The sequence below is a fragment of the Peromyscus maniculatus genome, chromosome 3, assembly GCF_049852395.1.
Source record: "Peromyscus maniculatus bairdii isolate BWxNUB_F1_BW_parent chromosome 3, HU_Pman_BW_mat_3.1, whole genome shotgun sequence".
Taxonomy (NCBI): Eukaryota; Metazoa; Chordata; class Mammalia; order Rodentia; family Cricetidae; genus Peromyscus; species Peromyscus maniculatus.
The window spans coordinates 27,080,226-27,095,878 of NC_134854.1; the positions used below are offsets into that span (position 1 = coordinate 27,080,226).

The following is a 15,653-nucleotide window of genomic DNA, read 5'->3' on the forward strand; positions in this document are numbered from 1 at the left end:
TGAAGCAGAGCCATATCTGTTCTGCAAATTCTGCCCTGTGCATGGGTGGCACATCTACATCTTCCAAGTAGGGCAGCACAGAGCTCTCCCAGCCAGTGACCTCACTTTTCAGTCTTCTGTATGGGTTTCATCTTTGTGGTGTCCATTCTCCAGGGTGCCCTAATTTACCTTACATCCAGTATTCCCAGGCAATCATTATCCTTCTCAAATGGCCTCCTTTTGTTTCATGGCCCTGACAGCTAAAGTACAAGGCAAAGAGAAGGAGCTTTCCCAATTCCTTTATTAATGTTGAAAAGCAAATCACAGTATGAGGATGTGCTTCTTGTACAGATTCATATTTAGTGATATCTGAATTGAAATGCTGCACATTGCTGGTCCTGGATGATTCTTTGCAAAAGTGGCAGAATTTTATCTATGGACCATTGATTGCTTTTCCCCAGACCTTTTAAAGTCTCCTAGAGGGAAAGAAGTAGTATATTATCTCACTGGCTGGTGGCTGGTGATGCTCTCTCTTCCAAGTTCAGTTTCTACCATATTACTTCTGCCATCAGCTGATCATGTTTCTGGTGCTAGTTAGAGGCTAGCCCTCATAGCCAGACCAAGAGGATTCCAGGAACCTTGCCCCCAACTGCTGCCACTCCCCTGGTCCCTTGCAAGTAGCTAGAGTTTCAAAAAAATAATCCTAAGAATTCCACAGGAAAAAAAAGGACAAGATTGAAAAGGATACAGATGATTGAACTGTCAAGTTCTAAAATTTTAACTTGGATCTAATTGAGGGATCAACTGAATTACTACAGGTGCTGCTACCTCAGGGTGTCCATTTCAAGTTTTGACTGTTTTTAGGCTTTTTTTTTTTCACTTTTATCCAAAGGATGTTAGTCCTTAACAATGTTTATAGAAAATACTACTACTCAAGGTACTTGGTTCATGGGAAATCCCTACGGTCTGGTTTATCTTCTAGTTTTGCTACATGGCCAATGATTATCTCCCACATACACCTTTAGCAACTATATGAACATCAGATTGACTAAGTGAAGGAATGACTTTTACTCCTAACTGGAATGCTCTACTGTTTTTGATTCCAGACCAGCCTTCTTTGTCTGAACTTCTGCCCCTCGTGATGGATACTTCCTACTTAACTCAGTTTAAAGTAGGCCAGCCCCTCTCCTTGGCTACTTATCTTAAAGGAAACCCTTTCCTGTTTCCTTAAGCAAAAGAAAGTATTCCTAAGAGCTTAATTCCAAAAGACACAACATTTTTCACAAAAGCTCCAAATATGTTAATAAAGGCCTACTGACATCAATATATCTGGTAGTTAATGGGACACACTGAGGTGAAATGTGCACATTTTAACTATTTTTTACACATAGCAGGGGTTTATCTTTCATAGCCTAAGTAGCATTCAAATCAGAACATAAGGAGCTTATGTCAAAGGCACTTTCTCCATCCAGATGGTTGTTGTTTTTCGTTTTGTTTTGTTTTGTTTTATTTTGCTTTGTTTTTAAGGGATGACCTTTCACTGTTCAAAACTTCCCTTGAGAGGAAGTGGTTCTGCTTACATCATTTTGCCAGGCTTCTAGAATTTCCTTTGAAAAGGATATTAAAGCTTTAGAAACACTAGAAAAAGTTAGTCAAATATTACCTAGCCATTTTCAGGCCTTTTTTTCCCTGCTTCATCAACCACAGCACTCATTAAGATCAGCATTCTAGAACTAGCTTCATTGTTGATGCACTGAACATATAACTTCTTAAAAATCAGATGCCACGTTGAATTCCAGTAAGTGCATTCAGTATAAATCCTTCAAATTAAGTGATCTGAATGTGCTATATAAATCCACCCCAGCTTCGTCAGTATGAATATGTTTACATCAATTATCATTTCCATCCTCCTTTGCACTTTAACCTGCTCTACAGAGAACTGATTATATCAGTTTTCCATACACTGTACATCCTAATGATCACAGAGACTAGAATGGATGTAACTTTTTTTTTAAAATTCACAGAAAAATGACCTGTGATTGGAAGGAAACTTAAGGCTTATTACTTTTTATTACTTTCTTTTATATCACAGTCCCTCAAATCTTACTTCTATGGTGACAAAAAAAATATCAAGTCATAAAGTGGCTGTCACCAAGGACTCTCCCAGAAATCTCTCCTAGAACTGGTGAATTTATACATAGCATATCGATATTCGGACAAGAACATTAAATTTGATTTAAGATGAGTTCTCTTACTTATTTTTCTGCTGCCCCAATAGACTTTTGAACTGCGTTATTTTGAAAGACTATTCTATCCTGCCACTCCAGTCATCACTGCGCTTCATAGACTTTTACAGCTATGTGGGACTACCGATTGCTCACTTTCATCTTGTGGGTAAACAAGAGCTTTCTAATTGGACTTAAGTCTCTGTCAGTAGGGGGAAATCCATACCTGTTACTGTAAAACTAGGCAATATTCATAGCTGCAGTGCTCAGAGACCCTACTACTGCCATTTTCCTAAACAAACGTAATTTCTGTTTCCTAAATAACTACACTTATACCCATAGAGAAGTTTAGCTCTCACTCTCAACCTTGTCAAGAAGCTCCTTACTTTACAACATCTGGAGACCATTACAGAGATCCACAACTGTTAAAACATAGAGAACAAGTGACTGTTTCATGCCCAGCCCTGACTGATAATCTACAATGAAACCCTTGCATCTGAAGCTCAGAGAAAAATCATAGTAGAAATGCTAGAAAAGTTGTAAGAGCCAGACTTAAGATGCCTGCTGTAAGATAATGTACCCTAAACACGACAGGGAAAATGTGCCCATGAAATTTCAACAGTGTGATTGCCTGAATAAGACGCTCATAATGACACCAGTTAATATGCATACACAGAGGAAATTCTACAAGGTCCTATCCTAAATCAGCCTCTACAGTGGAAAGCAGTCAATGGCTGCTTGAGAAAGGGAGAGTGAGTTTCCTCTAGGGATGAGATCCTTACATTGGCTGTTCATTTTCAAGTCAGCCTTGGGAACATGTACATATCAACAACATAATACAGATTCAGCAGGTTGTCTACAGATGTACATATACACGTGTATATCTGCACACATGTGTATACATGTAACAATAACAAGAGATGATGGATTCCAGGGACACAGGATAAGTCGGGGTAGTGTAGGAGGGGCAGGAATGATTTAGATACACATAAGAAGTTCACACACACACACACACACACACACACACACACACACACACACACACAATCTCACTTAAATAGAGGTTTATTTTGTCCCATAGCCTTAAAGACTAGAAGCCTAAGAGCACCATTCCAGGATCTTGAAGGCCTCTGGGGAGAACTTTGTTCTGCCTCAACTCATGACAAAAAGCAGAAAGGCAGGAAAATGCACGTAAAGAAGCCAGACATGAGAGTGGCTTGCTTATAACAACTCACTCTGCAGGTAAGGACAGAACTGCTTCCTAGAGAAAGGCATTAACCTTTCCTAAAAGCATCAACTCCTCTTGGAAACTTTATGCCCTAATACCATTACAATGGTAATCAATTTCAACAGGGATTGGGAAGGTGTATATCACCTCCAAGCCATAATATACAAGAAGAGTTCCATATTCACAGATAAAGTCATTCAAATTAGAATTAAGCATTTTTCATCTTTGTATAATCTTCTTGGCAATAGTACTGTTTGCTGAGTTAACAAAAGCTAACTTTTATCCTCATGCATGCTTATGAAATTATAACTTTTCTAGTAACATTTATCTATCATTTGCACATAAATGTCATTTTTGTGAAAAGTCCAATATTGATATGTCTGTCTTTTAATCACTTATTGTTAACTTGTCAGTAAGTATATAATTTGTATTTCCTCTCAAATAATGAAAACCCACCAGGGCCATTCTTATCCATTTGCCTAAAATTTCTAAATCCACAAGATGGTTGTATCTTTGAATTTCAACACGGAATATTAAGCAAAAGATAATGAGATGTTTCACAGATGTTACCCTGGATCTAATCTATGTATTTTATTAGCATAAATCCATTTGTTCTTACCTAATCAGTATTCTCTTGTTCATTTATTTTAAATAACAAGATTGTTTTAGTCATCAAAGTGAAGTAGAAGCAACAGAAATTCAGTGTGGCTCCCGATCCCTACGACACACTGGCAGCCGCCACTCCCTCAACTGCTGTCAGCTGAGCTCACCTTAACATTTTCATTTTTATTTTACACTTTCGTTTATTGTGTGTGTTTGTGTGTGCACCTAATGGTGGTCTTGACAACCTGATGGCAGGCGCTAGTCCTCTTCTCCTACAATATGGGTTCCCAAGACTGAATTCAAGTTATCATTAGGATTGATTGGAATGACTTCACCTCACTGAATTCACCTGAATTTTCTTAATAAGACATTGTATAATCTTTTGTTAGAACAATGTTTTCCTTTGGGTAAACCAAAGATGCAACTGAAGCTTCCAGGTTTCTCTAAAGTTCCATCTAAATATATGGACATTAAAAAACCCAAAACAACAAACCCTGCATGCTTGCAACACAGCAACTTCTATTTTATGTTATTCTTCAATATAAAAACCTACCATAGGATTTTAAATTTTATATTGAATTTCATTTTTATATTACTTTTTATATTTAATATATTTATATTTTACATAATCAATTTCACATTATATCTTCATATTTCACATATTATTTTATATTTAATTTTTAATTTCTATAGATACCACTATCTATTGAAATTTTGAGATTATTTATAGAATTGTAATTCTTCCATTAATATCATCTCCTTTTTTTAAATGAATGCATTTTCCCATAGGAATGTAACCATGATTAAATCAAAGACTAAAGTAAAAAAGTCTTAAATATGCCTTTTAAATGATTTGATATTTGGGTTATTAAATTTATTCTCCAACTATGATAAATGTATAGTGTAGAAGGAGAACATCTGGGAAAAGAAGACAGTCCTTAAAATATGAACACTAGTATCCTCAATATGTCACAGCATCTTGCTGAGTTTACCACCCTACTGCAAATGACAGAACCACTAATCTACCTCGGAGATTCATTACATGAAAAACAAATGCAATAAACACGTAGAGTTGCAAAGTTTGCATGCAATTCATATATAACAAAATAATGCATTATATGCATGAAAATTTTCCTCATGAACATTTTTGTCCCTCATATGATTAAACAACACAATATTGCCAGCTGTCTCTGAAGATTTAAAGAAAAAAAAATGGAGATGGAGATGTTCTTGGTTCCCTATACTCCTGTTTTAAGAGGACATACCAAGTATCAGTGGTAGGAAGGAAGGAAGAAGCACAGACCTTTGAATTAACACAGAAGAAAACAGCATTCTTTTGTTGGTCTAGAGACCCCTATCATTTAAATGTTACTCTGTTGTAGGTATGATCATATTAGTTTTCTATTGTTGCTCTAACAAATTACCACACATCTACTGCCTTAATATAAATTAATTATCTTCTATTTCTTTAAATCAGAAGCCTCTCTGGAATAAAAATCACGATATGAGTAGGGATGTGACATTTCTAGAAATACCAAATGGGTATCTACCTACTTGACCTAGTTTTAAATGGTCACCTACGTGCCTTGGCTTATGAGCCTTACTTTAACTTCAGTAGCAGATGCAAGGTAGCTTGAAATTCTCCCTCACACCCACATCTGCCTGTTCCTTAGACATGAAGCTCACTTTCCCGGTTCAGGATTATCTTTCAATGTTTTAATTTCATCTGCAAAACTCTTCTAATCTTTTAAGGTATTAGTTTTATCATACATCTATGAGATTAGAATGTGGGTATAATTCAGGCACTATTATTCTGCCCACCATAATAAAATATTAGAAGCATATAGAGTTTGGATAATTTGATTAATAAGGTTTTTAGAGTGTTTAGACTCTATTTAATAAGTCAAATAAATAAAATATGTATTAAAATACAACAGAAGTATTAACATTAAGAAATCAGTCACAAAATAAACCTGAATCCTCTCTGGAGGTCTGTTTATTGAGCCTTGAAGATTAGACGTTCTATACAGAATGCAGCATTTAGAAGAAGTCCAAGGTCCTGTGATCACACCCTGACTGATCCTAAAAGGCAAGTACTAAGAAAGCCCCTTTGGCAAGCACATGCCTCTCTAGGCAACTGGAGGTGGTTGATAATTATATGTCCAGTACCCTGTGGCTGCTCTGGGCTTTGTTTTCTAAAGGGCTACAGTGATCATTGGTTGGGGAATTATTGTAAGTTTCATCACAAAAATAAATAAATAAATAAATAAATAAATAAATAAATAAATAAAATGAAATAATGTAAATACCCTATCGCTACTTTCTGGAAGCAGAGGATGATCAAGCTCCTATCTTGTGATTAATTTCTCAGGAGCTTTTTCATATGTGGCAATGACAAGTAAAGTCTTCACCCCCTCATGTGTTCGGCTCAGTCATGTGTGTACATGGTCAATCTGTTGTGTCTCGGGGCCTTCTGCAAGAGCTGTTCTAAAATGACCACAGGAACTAAAGCAACCTACAACCTGCACTAATAGGGAAAGTTAAGTTTTACCTGAAGCAACTGACCAAGTGATCTTAGTAGATAATAAAGTGAGAAAGATTATCACGGACACAGGGAGCACTCTACCAGTAGAAAAGTCAGCATTACAAGATTGTAAGAGGAGACAAGTCCCCAAAATGATTTCCTCCCTAGAGCTCCCGCCAGAACGAAAGGGAACATATTCATTCTGCTAAAGTTGTGGTATTATTGACATCTCTTCCATAAACAGCATTAATTGTGATAAAGAAAATTATCCAAATTGAAGATGTGTAAGATTTTTCAAAGACCCTCCACTTTGCAACATCAGGAGTTGATATGATACATACATATCAACATGTCGGGAGGGAGTAACTGCTAACATTTACTGGATACTCAATGAATGTCAAGTGTTACTCTCAGAGACCACACTAGGAGCAGCCTCCCTCATTTCAAAGTGGAAGCTGAACATAAGATAACTTTATGACTGTTATTTAATTGCTAACATTTAAAATTATGGAGTTTGACTCCAAACCCTTCTTTGTTTAGCTCTCCTGGTAACACTCCTGCTGTGGGGTCCAACCATGAAGAGAAATGTATCTATGTATGACATACAGCAGGGAAAAGAAATGTGCTCTGTGTGTGTGTTACAGGTGGATGTTGGGAAATCTAGTTATTCATTTCAAAATGGATGTCTGGAAAGAACAGAGCATGTGAGTGGGCAGTAGAAACTGAATACCTTTCTGCCACCACAGAGATACTTAGGGCAAGTGAAGTATTCAATATAAACACAGTAGGGAACGTGGGCATAAAGGAACACTATTAGTTGAGTTCCCTGAATGAAGTGGGAGGAAATTCTAAATTCTGGTCTAGAAATAAAGGTTATGTGTGAACGGTAACTACAGGGACCAGACAGTGTGTGCTCACTGTTTTCAGAAGTCAGTGTCTCTGGAATTACAGACAGTGTACCATCAATTACTTGAGATTTAAAAAAAAGAGAGAGAGAGAGAGAGAGAAAATGCCGAAAATGAGGAAATGAATGATTAAGAACCAATGGTAAGGAAAATGAGAGGAGTATGGATATTGTTTCAAACTAAGATGCAACATTTGTTGTTAAAGCAAAGGCATGGAAATGTGAAATAAAATCTGCCAAAAAGAATTCACCATTGCCAAGGCCCCAAATTATCAGCCTTAATTGTCCTTGCTAGAAATGAAGAAAATGAAAACTCAGAACTGGCTAGCATGGAGTCCCCAAGGGTGTCCCTGCATAGGAACAGTCTGTATTTTGTTATTTATAACTTGTTTTGACAATAAATCTAAGTCTCCTGAAAGAAATTTCATGCATTAAAACAACAAAGCATAAATTTGAAAAGAATAAGCACCACAGGGAATAAAATAAAACTCAGACTGGAAATAAGTGATAAGCACAGGTGAACCATATGGTTTTGAAGACAACCTTTAATCCCTATCATGTTATAAGCCCCAGATTTATCTCTGGGCTTCCTATCAACCAAGGGAATATATAAACAAGAGTTTGCTATATGAGCATCTCTTTTTTGTGGAAAAATTAAATAAACATTTCCTTCAGAAATGGTCAGATTTTAGATCTCATTTTTAAATAACAGAAAATATTAATTTTAATTTAATAATTTCAATATATCAGGAGTCAATCTCTACAAAATTGAAAACATTAGTAAATATTCACAAAATCAACATTTCAAATCCCATCTTCATTTCAAAAGTGTATTCTTTTGTTTTGTTTTTTCTTCAGTAAGCTGTTTCTATATTATTACATCCCGGGATGCTGTCTAAGTTAAGAAGTAACTCATCTCTTCAGAATCTCAACTTTAGGAAGTCCTTCAAATATGTAAGATCATATATTAGGGATTGTTATATCCCTATTAGCACCACAACTACACTTCTTTATGACGACTTACCAAATATTTGCTCTTTCCATATAGACCTATCCACTAAGAGTGTGTCTGTGTGTGTGTTTGTATGTATTGCCTAAGTTTTGAATTTGTTATGAGATTGTTACAAGCAAAAGATACTTTCAAAACAGAACTTTAAATTTTTATTCAAATTATTTTCTTAGAATACAGGAGTGTATGCTAACGGGGTATGTGACATAACCAGTTAACTTCACACTCAAAGGAAACTTGGTGGAGTGATTGAGCATATGCTGGATTCTTCTTGCTCTTGGGTCTGATTACTGGCTTAAACTGACACCCTTTCAAGCTATGTTCTTGTTTTCCCATAAAAAATATGTAGTTTAGCCGGGCGGTGGTGGCGCACGCCTTTAATCCCAGCACTCGGGAGGCAGAGGCAGGCGAATCTCTGTGAGTTCGAGGCCAGCCTGGGCTACCAAGTGAGTCCCAGGAAAGGCGCAAAACTACACAGAGAAACCCTGTCTCAAAAAACCAAAAAAAAAAAAAAAAAAAAAATATGTAGTTTAGTGCACATGTACTGTACAACAAGCATTTTAACTACAATTACTACTAATTTTTAAATTGGAAATAGTTAAGTTCTATGTTAAACACCATCCAATCTGCCTAACACATGACGCTAAAATTATTTATGTTTATTTCCCAAAATCCAAAGCAGAAACTCAAATTTGTCTTAATTTGGTAGCTAAAATAAGTAAGTTAAGATAGAAGACAAATGCCAAGTAAGTTAACAAAAGTCACAAATTAAATCACTTGAATACTGACTTAATTCTTATGGAAATTTCCTGAAGTTAAATAAACACAGGTTCATTTAGATCAGAATGGTGACACTCTTTCTTTCAGATAAATTCTAAGCACAAGATTTTTGTGTGAATTTGGAAAGAGAAGAGGCAATGAAAAGACAAGGAAAGAAAGGAGTTTGCTTGAAATGGTATTTGATATAAAAAGAAAACATTAGTTGAATGTATAGTCAAGTCTTTATTGGAAGTATATGAAAGTGGTATGTAGTCATGAATTCAAGAAAAGGAGATGTGTCTTCACAATTATACTTGACACAGGAAAAATACATCTGTTTGGGGGCATTATAATGTAATTAATATGTACTTATTTATAAGTATCTTGAAAATGCACATGATGGAATAGGATAAGCATTAATAAAAAGAAACAAGGGTGTAAGTGCTCAGTTCCTTATTTAGAAAATTACCTGCTGGGGAACTTCAAGGTTATCCATTATGTCTAGAACAATGTTTATCATTTCTGGATATACATTTCTAATTTTATAAAGGAAGTTACAGGATTTGGATGTGTTTAAGATGCTTGTGTACATATATGTATATGTGTATTTGTATATATGCACACATAACTATAACCATATATGCATATATGTATATTCTACCAATTAGGTGATTTAGACAAACATACAACCCTGGATAAGATTACCAGACACAAAACAATCTAAGGAGCATGGTAGATGCAATTGGCAGTCGAAAGGTCTCCTCCACATGCAGTTCTTTAGGGAAGTAAGGCAAGCTTTACAGTTATTCTTGGATTTTTACCTATATTATGCCCAGGAAGAAAATGAGACTTCCAATCTTGTCTAAATTTCTGAAGAGTGATGATGAAGTATGTACCATAGTTTAAACATACAGCTATGATTAAGTAACTAATGGATTAAGTGCTGGGAATGAATGTCTTACTGTTAATCACACATAGATTAAGCAGTATATAAGAAGACACTGAAGTTAATCTAAAGTTGAGATGATATTTCAGAGTACATAAAAGTAACTAAGAATCAACTGAAGAATATGTTTATTTTACTGAGAGGACATTACCTATTTCCTAGAATTCAAATGTGGTAATAAGGCTTTAAGATTTCCTTAATGAATACTTAAATTGTTGTAAGAAAGTTTTATGTGTTTGGTGGCTAAAGGGAACTATAATTATAAAGGTAACGTATCTTGAGCACAGTTAGCCATGTGTATCTAGCTACCTACCTATTAAAGCTATGTGTATGTCATGTCCACCTAATACTGACTCTTAGAGGCATGAGTCAATCATATTATTTTAGAGTTGAGAAAACATACAAAATAAACATACTAAAATTTAGAAAAATGTATTTATGTTTTAAATAGACTTTTACATTAAACATTAAGAAATACTTTTATTTTTCTTAACCTATCTTGGATTTAGAGGAACATAAGCCATCTCAAATCAATTATTCACATGCTCATTAGAATGAAACAAATTTTCTGTTTTTCATGCAGAACAAAGAGATAATCATAAGATATTTCTGTGTGTTAATTTTGAAGATAGAAGTAAAATTTCACTCTAGGATTTTCAGTTTACTAATTTGTGAGTATTGTTAGGGGATAAAATACTTTATTGCTTCATTTATCAATCAGTCATTTATTTCATATTTATTATGAGAAATACATATAAAGACTCAATATTTTCTGCATGAAATTTCTTGGAATTATATATATGTATGTATGTATACACATCTTTATACCTAATTCTCTTTTGTACTTTTAGGTTAATATCTCATGTTGCCATTAAACAGACATGACTGGAACATAAGAAATCTGTATAATTATTTTTAAATATGTTGAGACTTAAGTATATTATATATTAGAAAGTGAAATGTCTAACCTACACTATACAGGCAGAGTTACAGCAAAAAATTAAAGATAAAGTTTATTAAGCTAAAAAGTAATTGTCTCCTTTCAACAACAGAATACAAAATATTATTATTCTGCAATTGTATTTTATTGAATGTTAAGGCAATGTCCAACATTTACATAGCTCTACTAACAACAAACGTGGGATAAACAGAGAGACAGGGGTTAAAAGAGGAAGACTAACACCCCAGTCTATAGTTCTAGGGAAATGGAAACTTGGGATGCTGAAATAATAGGCATCAGCCAATTTTACCTTATTCTAGACACTAGATTTGAAAATATGTTACCATAAAAGATACCTATTTCAAATACTATAAATGATTGTGTCTAATAAGTATATGATCAATGAGTTTGATATTTACATTGAGGGCATATGAATAAACTAATGTTAATCCAGGTATAACTTGAGAGCTATTGCTGAATATGAAAATATATACACATATTATTTTCAACGTGATGCTTTGAAACCTGTTGATCATGAGGGTAAGCACCCATTCCTGGAGACAAGTGAGCTATTCAAAGGCAAGGAGTCTAGGGTCTAGAAAGTAGTGGCTTAATTTGCCTTAGAGAGAAAGACATCCTGTCATGGAAAGAGAATTTCAACCAAAACGAAGGCATATTTCAACAACCTATAGTGACAGAGAGGGATGAGTATCAGTTTCTCATGCAGCCCAGCTTGTGTGAGAGAGTGGTCAAACCTTGAAAAAGATACAAATTTCATGGTAAAATGCGAACAGAAAAAAGAAAGAAAGAAAATGGGTTTGTGGAGTACACATTAAAGCTACTTTACCCATTTCTAAATAGGTCCTACATCATTTTAGTGAGCATTATCCAGTGAAGCGAACTGATTGAAAACAAAGTAAGTAAATTAACGCACATAATGGAATTAGCCAAGTAAACTATAAAAATAGTATCCATAGGTGTGCAGCTGTACCTTGGACAACCAGCGCTACCATGTGGATGGAAGGCTGGTGTCTGCCATCCACATTTGCACACTCAGTTTCTATGAGTTCACCCAGGCTTTGGGGCAACCAGAAGAGACACAGGGCTATTCTTGACCAAATGGTAGAAACTTCCTCTTTAAACACTAGAGATTTTAGTTGGATGTCACATTCTAATCTCCTTGAATAGAATTAAACTGTGTAATAATGATGAGATCTGTCTCCTTTGATCCCAAGTATTGAGGTATATATACTGCCACACAATAATCCAACTCAGGAAGGTTTTGCAGAAAGCCACAGAGATTATCAACACACTATAAAAAAAATGCCTGTAAGAAAACTGGAGCATTATAGGTTTACAAGACAACATGTGCTTAAGGAAGAAGAGAGGAGGAATTGCTGGCCCTGAGGAAAATGCTCCTGACACGGTGAGTTGTTGGACACTGTAAGGGTTTGCTGAGGCTGCAGAAACTCCAATCCTTGGAATCTTTAAAGAAGGCAAGATTCAGACCTGCTGCTCAGGCTGACTGTGGGCTGTATTTTTCAGTCAGCCGGAACTGCCAAGTCCTTTTCTAGCCCTGTGAGTTTAATTGTAACTGTTAATGCAAACAGTGTTTTCCATGTAACATTTCTGGCTCCCTACATTTAGTCGGGGCTGTTACAGCAACACACATTTTAAAGTACATGAAAATATGAAGGAAGAGTTTGTCACTGGGAATCTTGATGCATCTCAGTACATGTACCTCCGGATTCCAGATTCCTTATGCAAATCACAGATGCTGTTAACCAAAGGTGTTCCTAATACACAGCAGTTGTAAATAATTCACACTAATGAAGTATTAAGCTGTAATGGAAAGTATGAGGTACAAAATACTCAGGCAAATTAAGCCCTTCCTCTCTATGTCCTGCAGACTAAAAATACTCTCTTAATATCAGAATAGAAAAGTTGTTCATTAAGTTTGGGTACTTGGTCATTTACTGTGGTCTAAAACTGATTATATATGTGTACATATTCAAACTATGCATGCACACACACAAATATACACACATTTTCTCTAAACACATTTGAACCCTTAAAGCATTAGTTAGTTTATAGTACTACTGTGAATTAATTGGTAAATATAGTAAGGCCTTGATTCTGCAAAACAGTATTTGAACAGTTTACTAAGTTAAATAAAAAGCAGTCAAATTGCAGGTTAAGGTATTTTTAGGTATCACAACAAACAAGCCCATTTGGAAGGTACTCATCCACTTCCTTCTAAACTAAAGAATCTAATTGAGCCTTGGACTTGACATTGCTTTGTAAAACAACACCTTTTCATCTTGCCAAGACAAACCCCTTGAGGAGTTTATTTTTTTATAAAGCAGCTGTAAAATGATTAAACTAATCTGAAAGTATGGCTTCACAAAAGCACATTATAAAATGTCACTCAAACTTTCTACACTACCCAAATCAGCAGATTCCTAAGTAGACTCAGCCACAGGGTCTACCTTCATCCCTGCAGTTAACTGTGCTCAGTAAATATTTGCATGCAAAAGACTACAGATCGAAATGACAAGAAACATGTAAACACACACCCCTCCCTATAATTGTCACAAAGTATATCTGCTGACATAGCTAAGGATAGTGTTTATGCCCTAAAAGTCTAACCCACTCTATCAGGCAGGACGGCATCTCTCAATGTCTCATTTTGTTTTCATTTGGTTTTGAACATGTGAGGATAGGTGTGTGCGCGTCTGTGTGCACATTACCGGAGATGGAGATCCATTCTTGCAGAGGGGACCTCTGAAGACTCCCTTAATGCTCCTGTAGTGCCCATTGCTGAGATGTCTCGAACTGATGACCAGGTAACAAGCCATGTGCATCCGGGCTGGAGGTGCAGTCTCAACTCCTCACTGGGCGACCAACAGGCTGGGAAATGCAGGCTGGCTTCTCAGCAGCAACAGTGACTGCCACCTCCCGAGTAGAAGAGGCCAGCAGCAATCGGAGATGCAGAGCCCGTGCGCCCCTGCTCCTGGACCTGCGCGTGGCTCTCGCTGCCCACAGTGGCTCAGACTGAGGTGACGGTGGCAGCCCAGAACACTTAGGGGGCCTGGCGAACCAGTCCACATGCTGCTCTGACGAGGCGGCGCTCAAAGGCGGGCTGAAGATGTGCTTTTTAAAGGACAACTTCCTGAGTCCACCAGGGAATCGGAGTCCTCCGCCCCTTTCCCCCGCCCCCTGCTGTCGCTCTGGGTGCAGGCGGAGTGGGGTGGGGACGCTCAGGTGCAAGTCGGCATCCTCCAGCCACGGAGTCCCCAGGCTGAGCTGCAGGCTGCGGAACCCGGGTTGCAGCGATTGCAGCCTGTGCAAAAGAGCGTGGCGCGGTTCCTCCGAGCGCCCAGGAGCTTCCCCTCTGCAGTGTCCGGGAGAGGGCGAGCGCTAGGAGTTGGAGATGTGGTGACTAAGGCCAGGGGACAGTGAGCGCCCAGCTAGGAGCTGTGGGCTTTGTAGGATCTGAATACACGGGAAGGAAGGCGAGATGACAGCTGCCACACCGGACTCACTGCTCCGCCTTCTGGAACCCACAGCACCAATCTTTTGGTTCTTCTGCCGGGCTTCTGAACCAACTTTCTAAGGGGCTTAGGGGGCGGATACCCAGGATGGCTGGGGAGGACCGAAGGAGCAGCAAGATAGCATTTCCTTTCGTCGCTTGCTGCCTGCTCACCTCTAGAGCTCCCTGTATAGAGGCCTCAATGGCAGAAGCAACAGCTTCCCAGCCGCCTGTAGGGGTGAGAGGTTCAGCCCAGAGTCCATCAGATGCGCTAGGCAGCCAGTGCGTGGCGGAGAAAGGAACTTTTAGGTGGCAAACTTACGGAAGGTATAGAAACCAATACTGAGGTTTATGTGCATATATACGTATGCACACATCTAGCTACAAAGGTTCACTTACGAAAAACCAAAACCATTCTCTGCCGATTAAGACGCAGATGTTTTGGTTGGTAGAGATCTTTGTTTTACCAATCCCTAATAACCACCCATCTTGAAGGTCTTTTGGTTAAGTGTAAATTAAGCCACCAGGGAGCGAACTGGACTGAAATAAAACATCTGTGCAAATTCAAAACAAAACAAAACAACAACAACGCTGAAAAAAGAAGAATCCTTTCAGGGGTAGGGAAAGGCAAATGCCCTCTCCTGTACCACAAGCTAGCTCAATGGAGTGTGCAGTCCCTCTCTGCCCCATTCCGCGATCAGAGCATGGGAGTCCCTTCCAGCCTTGCTCCTTCTGCTCTGGATTCCTTGAAACACCGCTACTGTTGCTAGTTCTAGCTCCGGGTTTTATCTAGGGTTTCTCCTAGAGGTCTCTCTCCTCTCTAAGTGAGTAATCACGCTCAGCTGACATTTAGGACCTCTCACACATGACAGAAATATATAAAAATAAAATGGTATTTGAATTTTTCCAGTTAAGGCAGCTCATAAATTAAGGAGGGAGAGTTCTATTTTAACTTTTGTAGCTTACTAATTAAAGACTGACTTTTGTTTATATTATCACATGAT

At 37.4% G+C, this 15,653-nt stretch overlaps 1 protein-coding gene across 1 annotated transcript in view; it reads right to left on the reverse strand.

Annotated features, from left to right (window-relative positions):
* The window catches only part of Znf804b (zinc finger protein 804B), a 522,342-nt gene extending 507,818 nt beyond the window's left edge, over positions 1-14,524 (reverse strand). The window contains exon 1 of the mRNA XM_076566276.1: positions 13,868-14,524. Within this exon, the coding sequence (XP_076422391.1) occupies positions 13,868-13,981 (114 nt within the window). The 5' untranslated portion in view covers positions 13,982-14,524. The remainder of the gene's footprint in view (positions 1-13,867) is intronic.
* Positions 14,525-15,653: the final 1,129 nt, after the last annotated feature.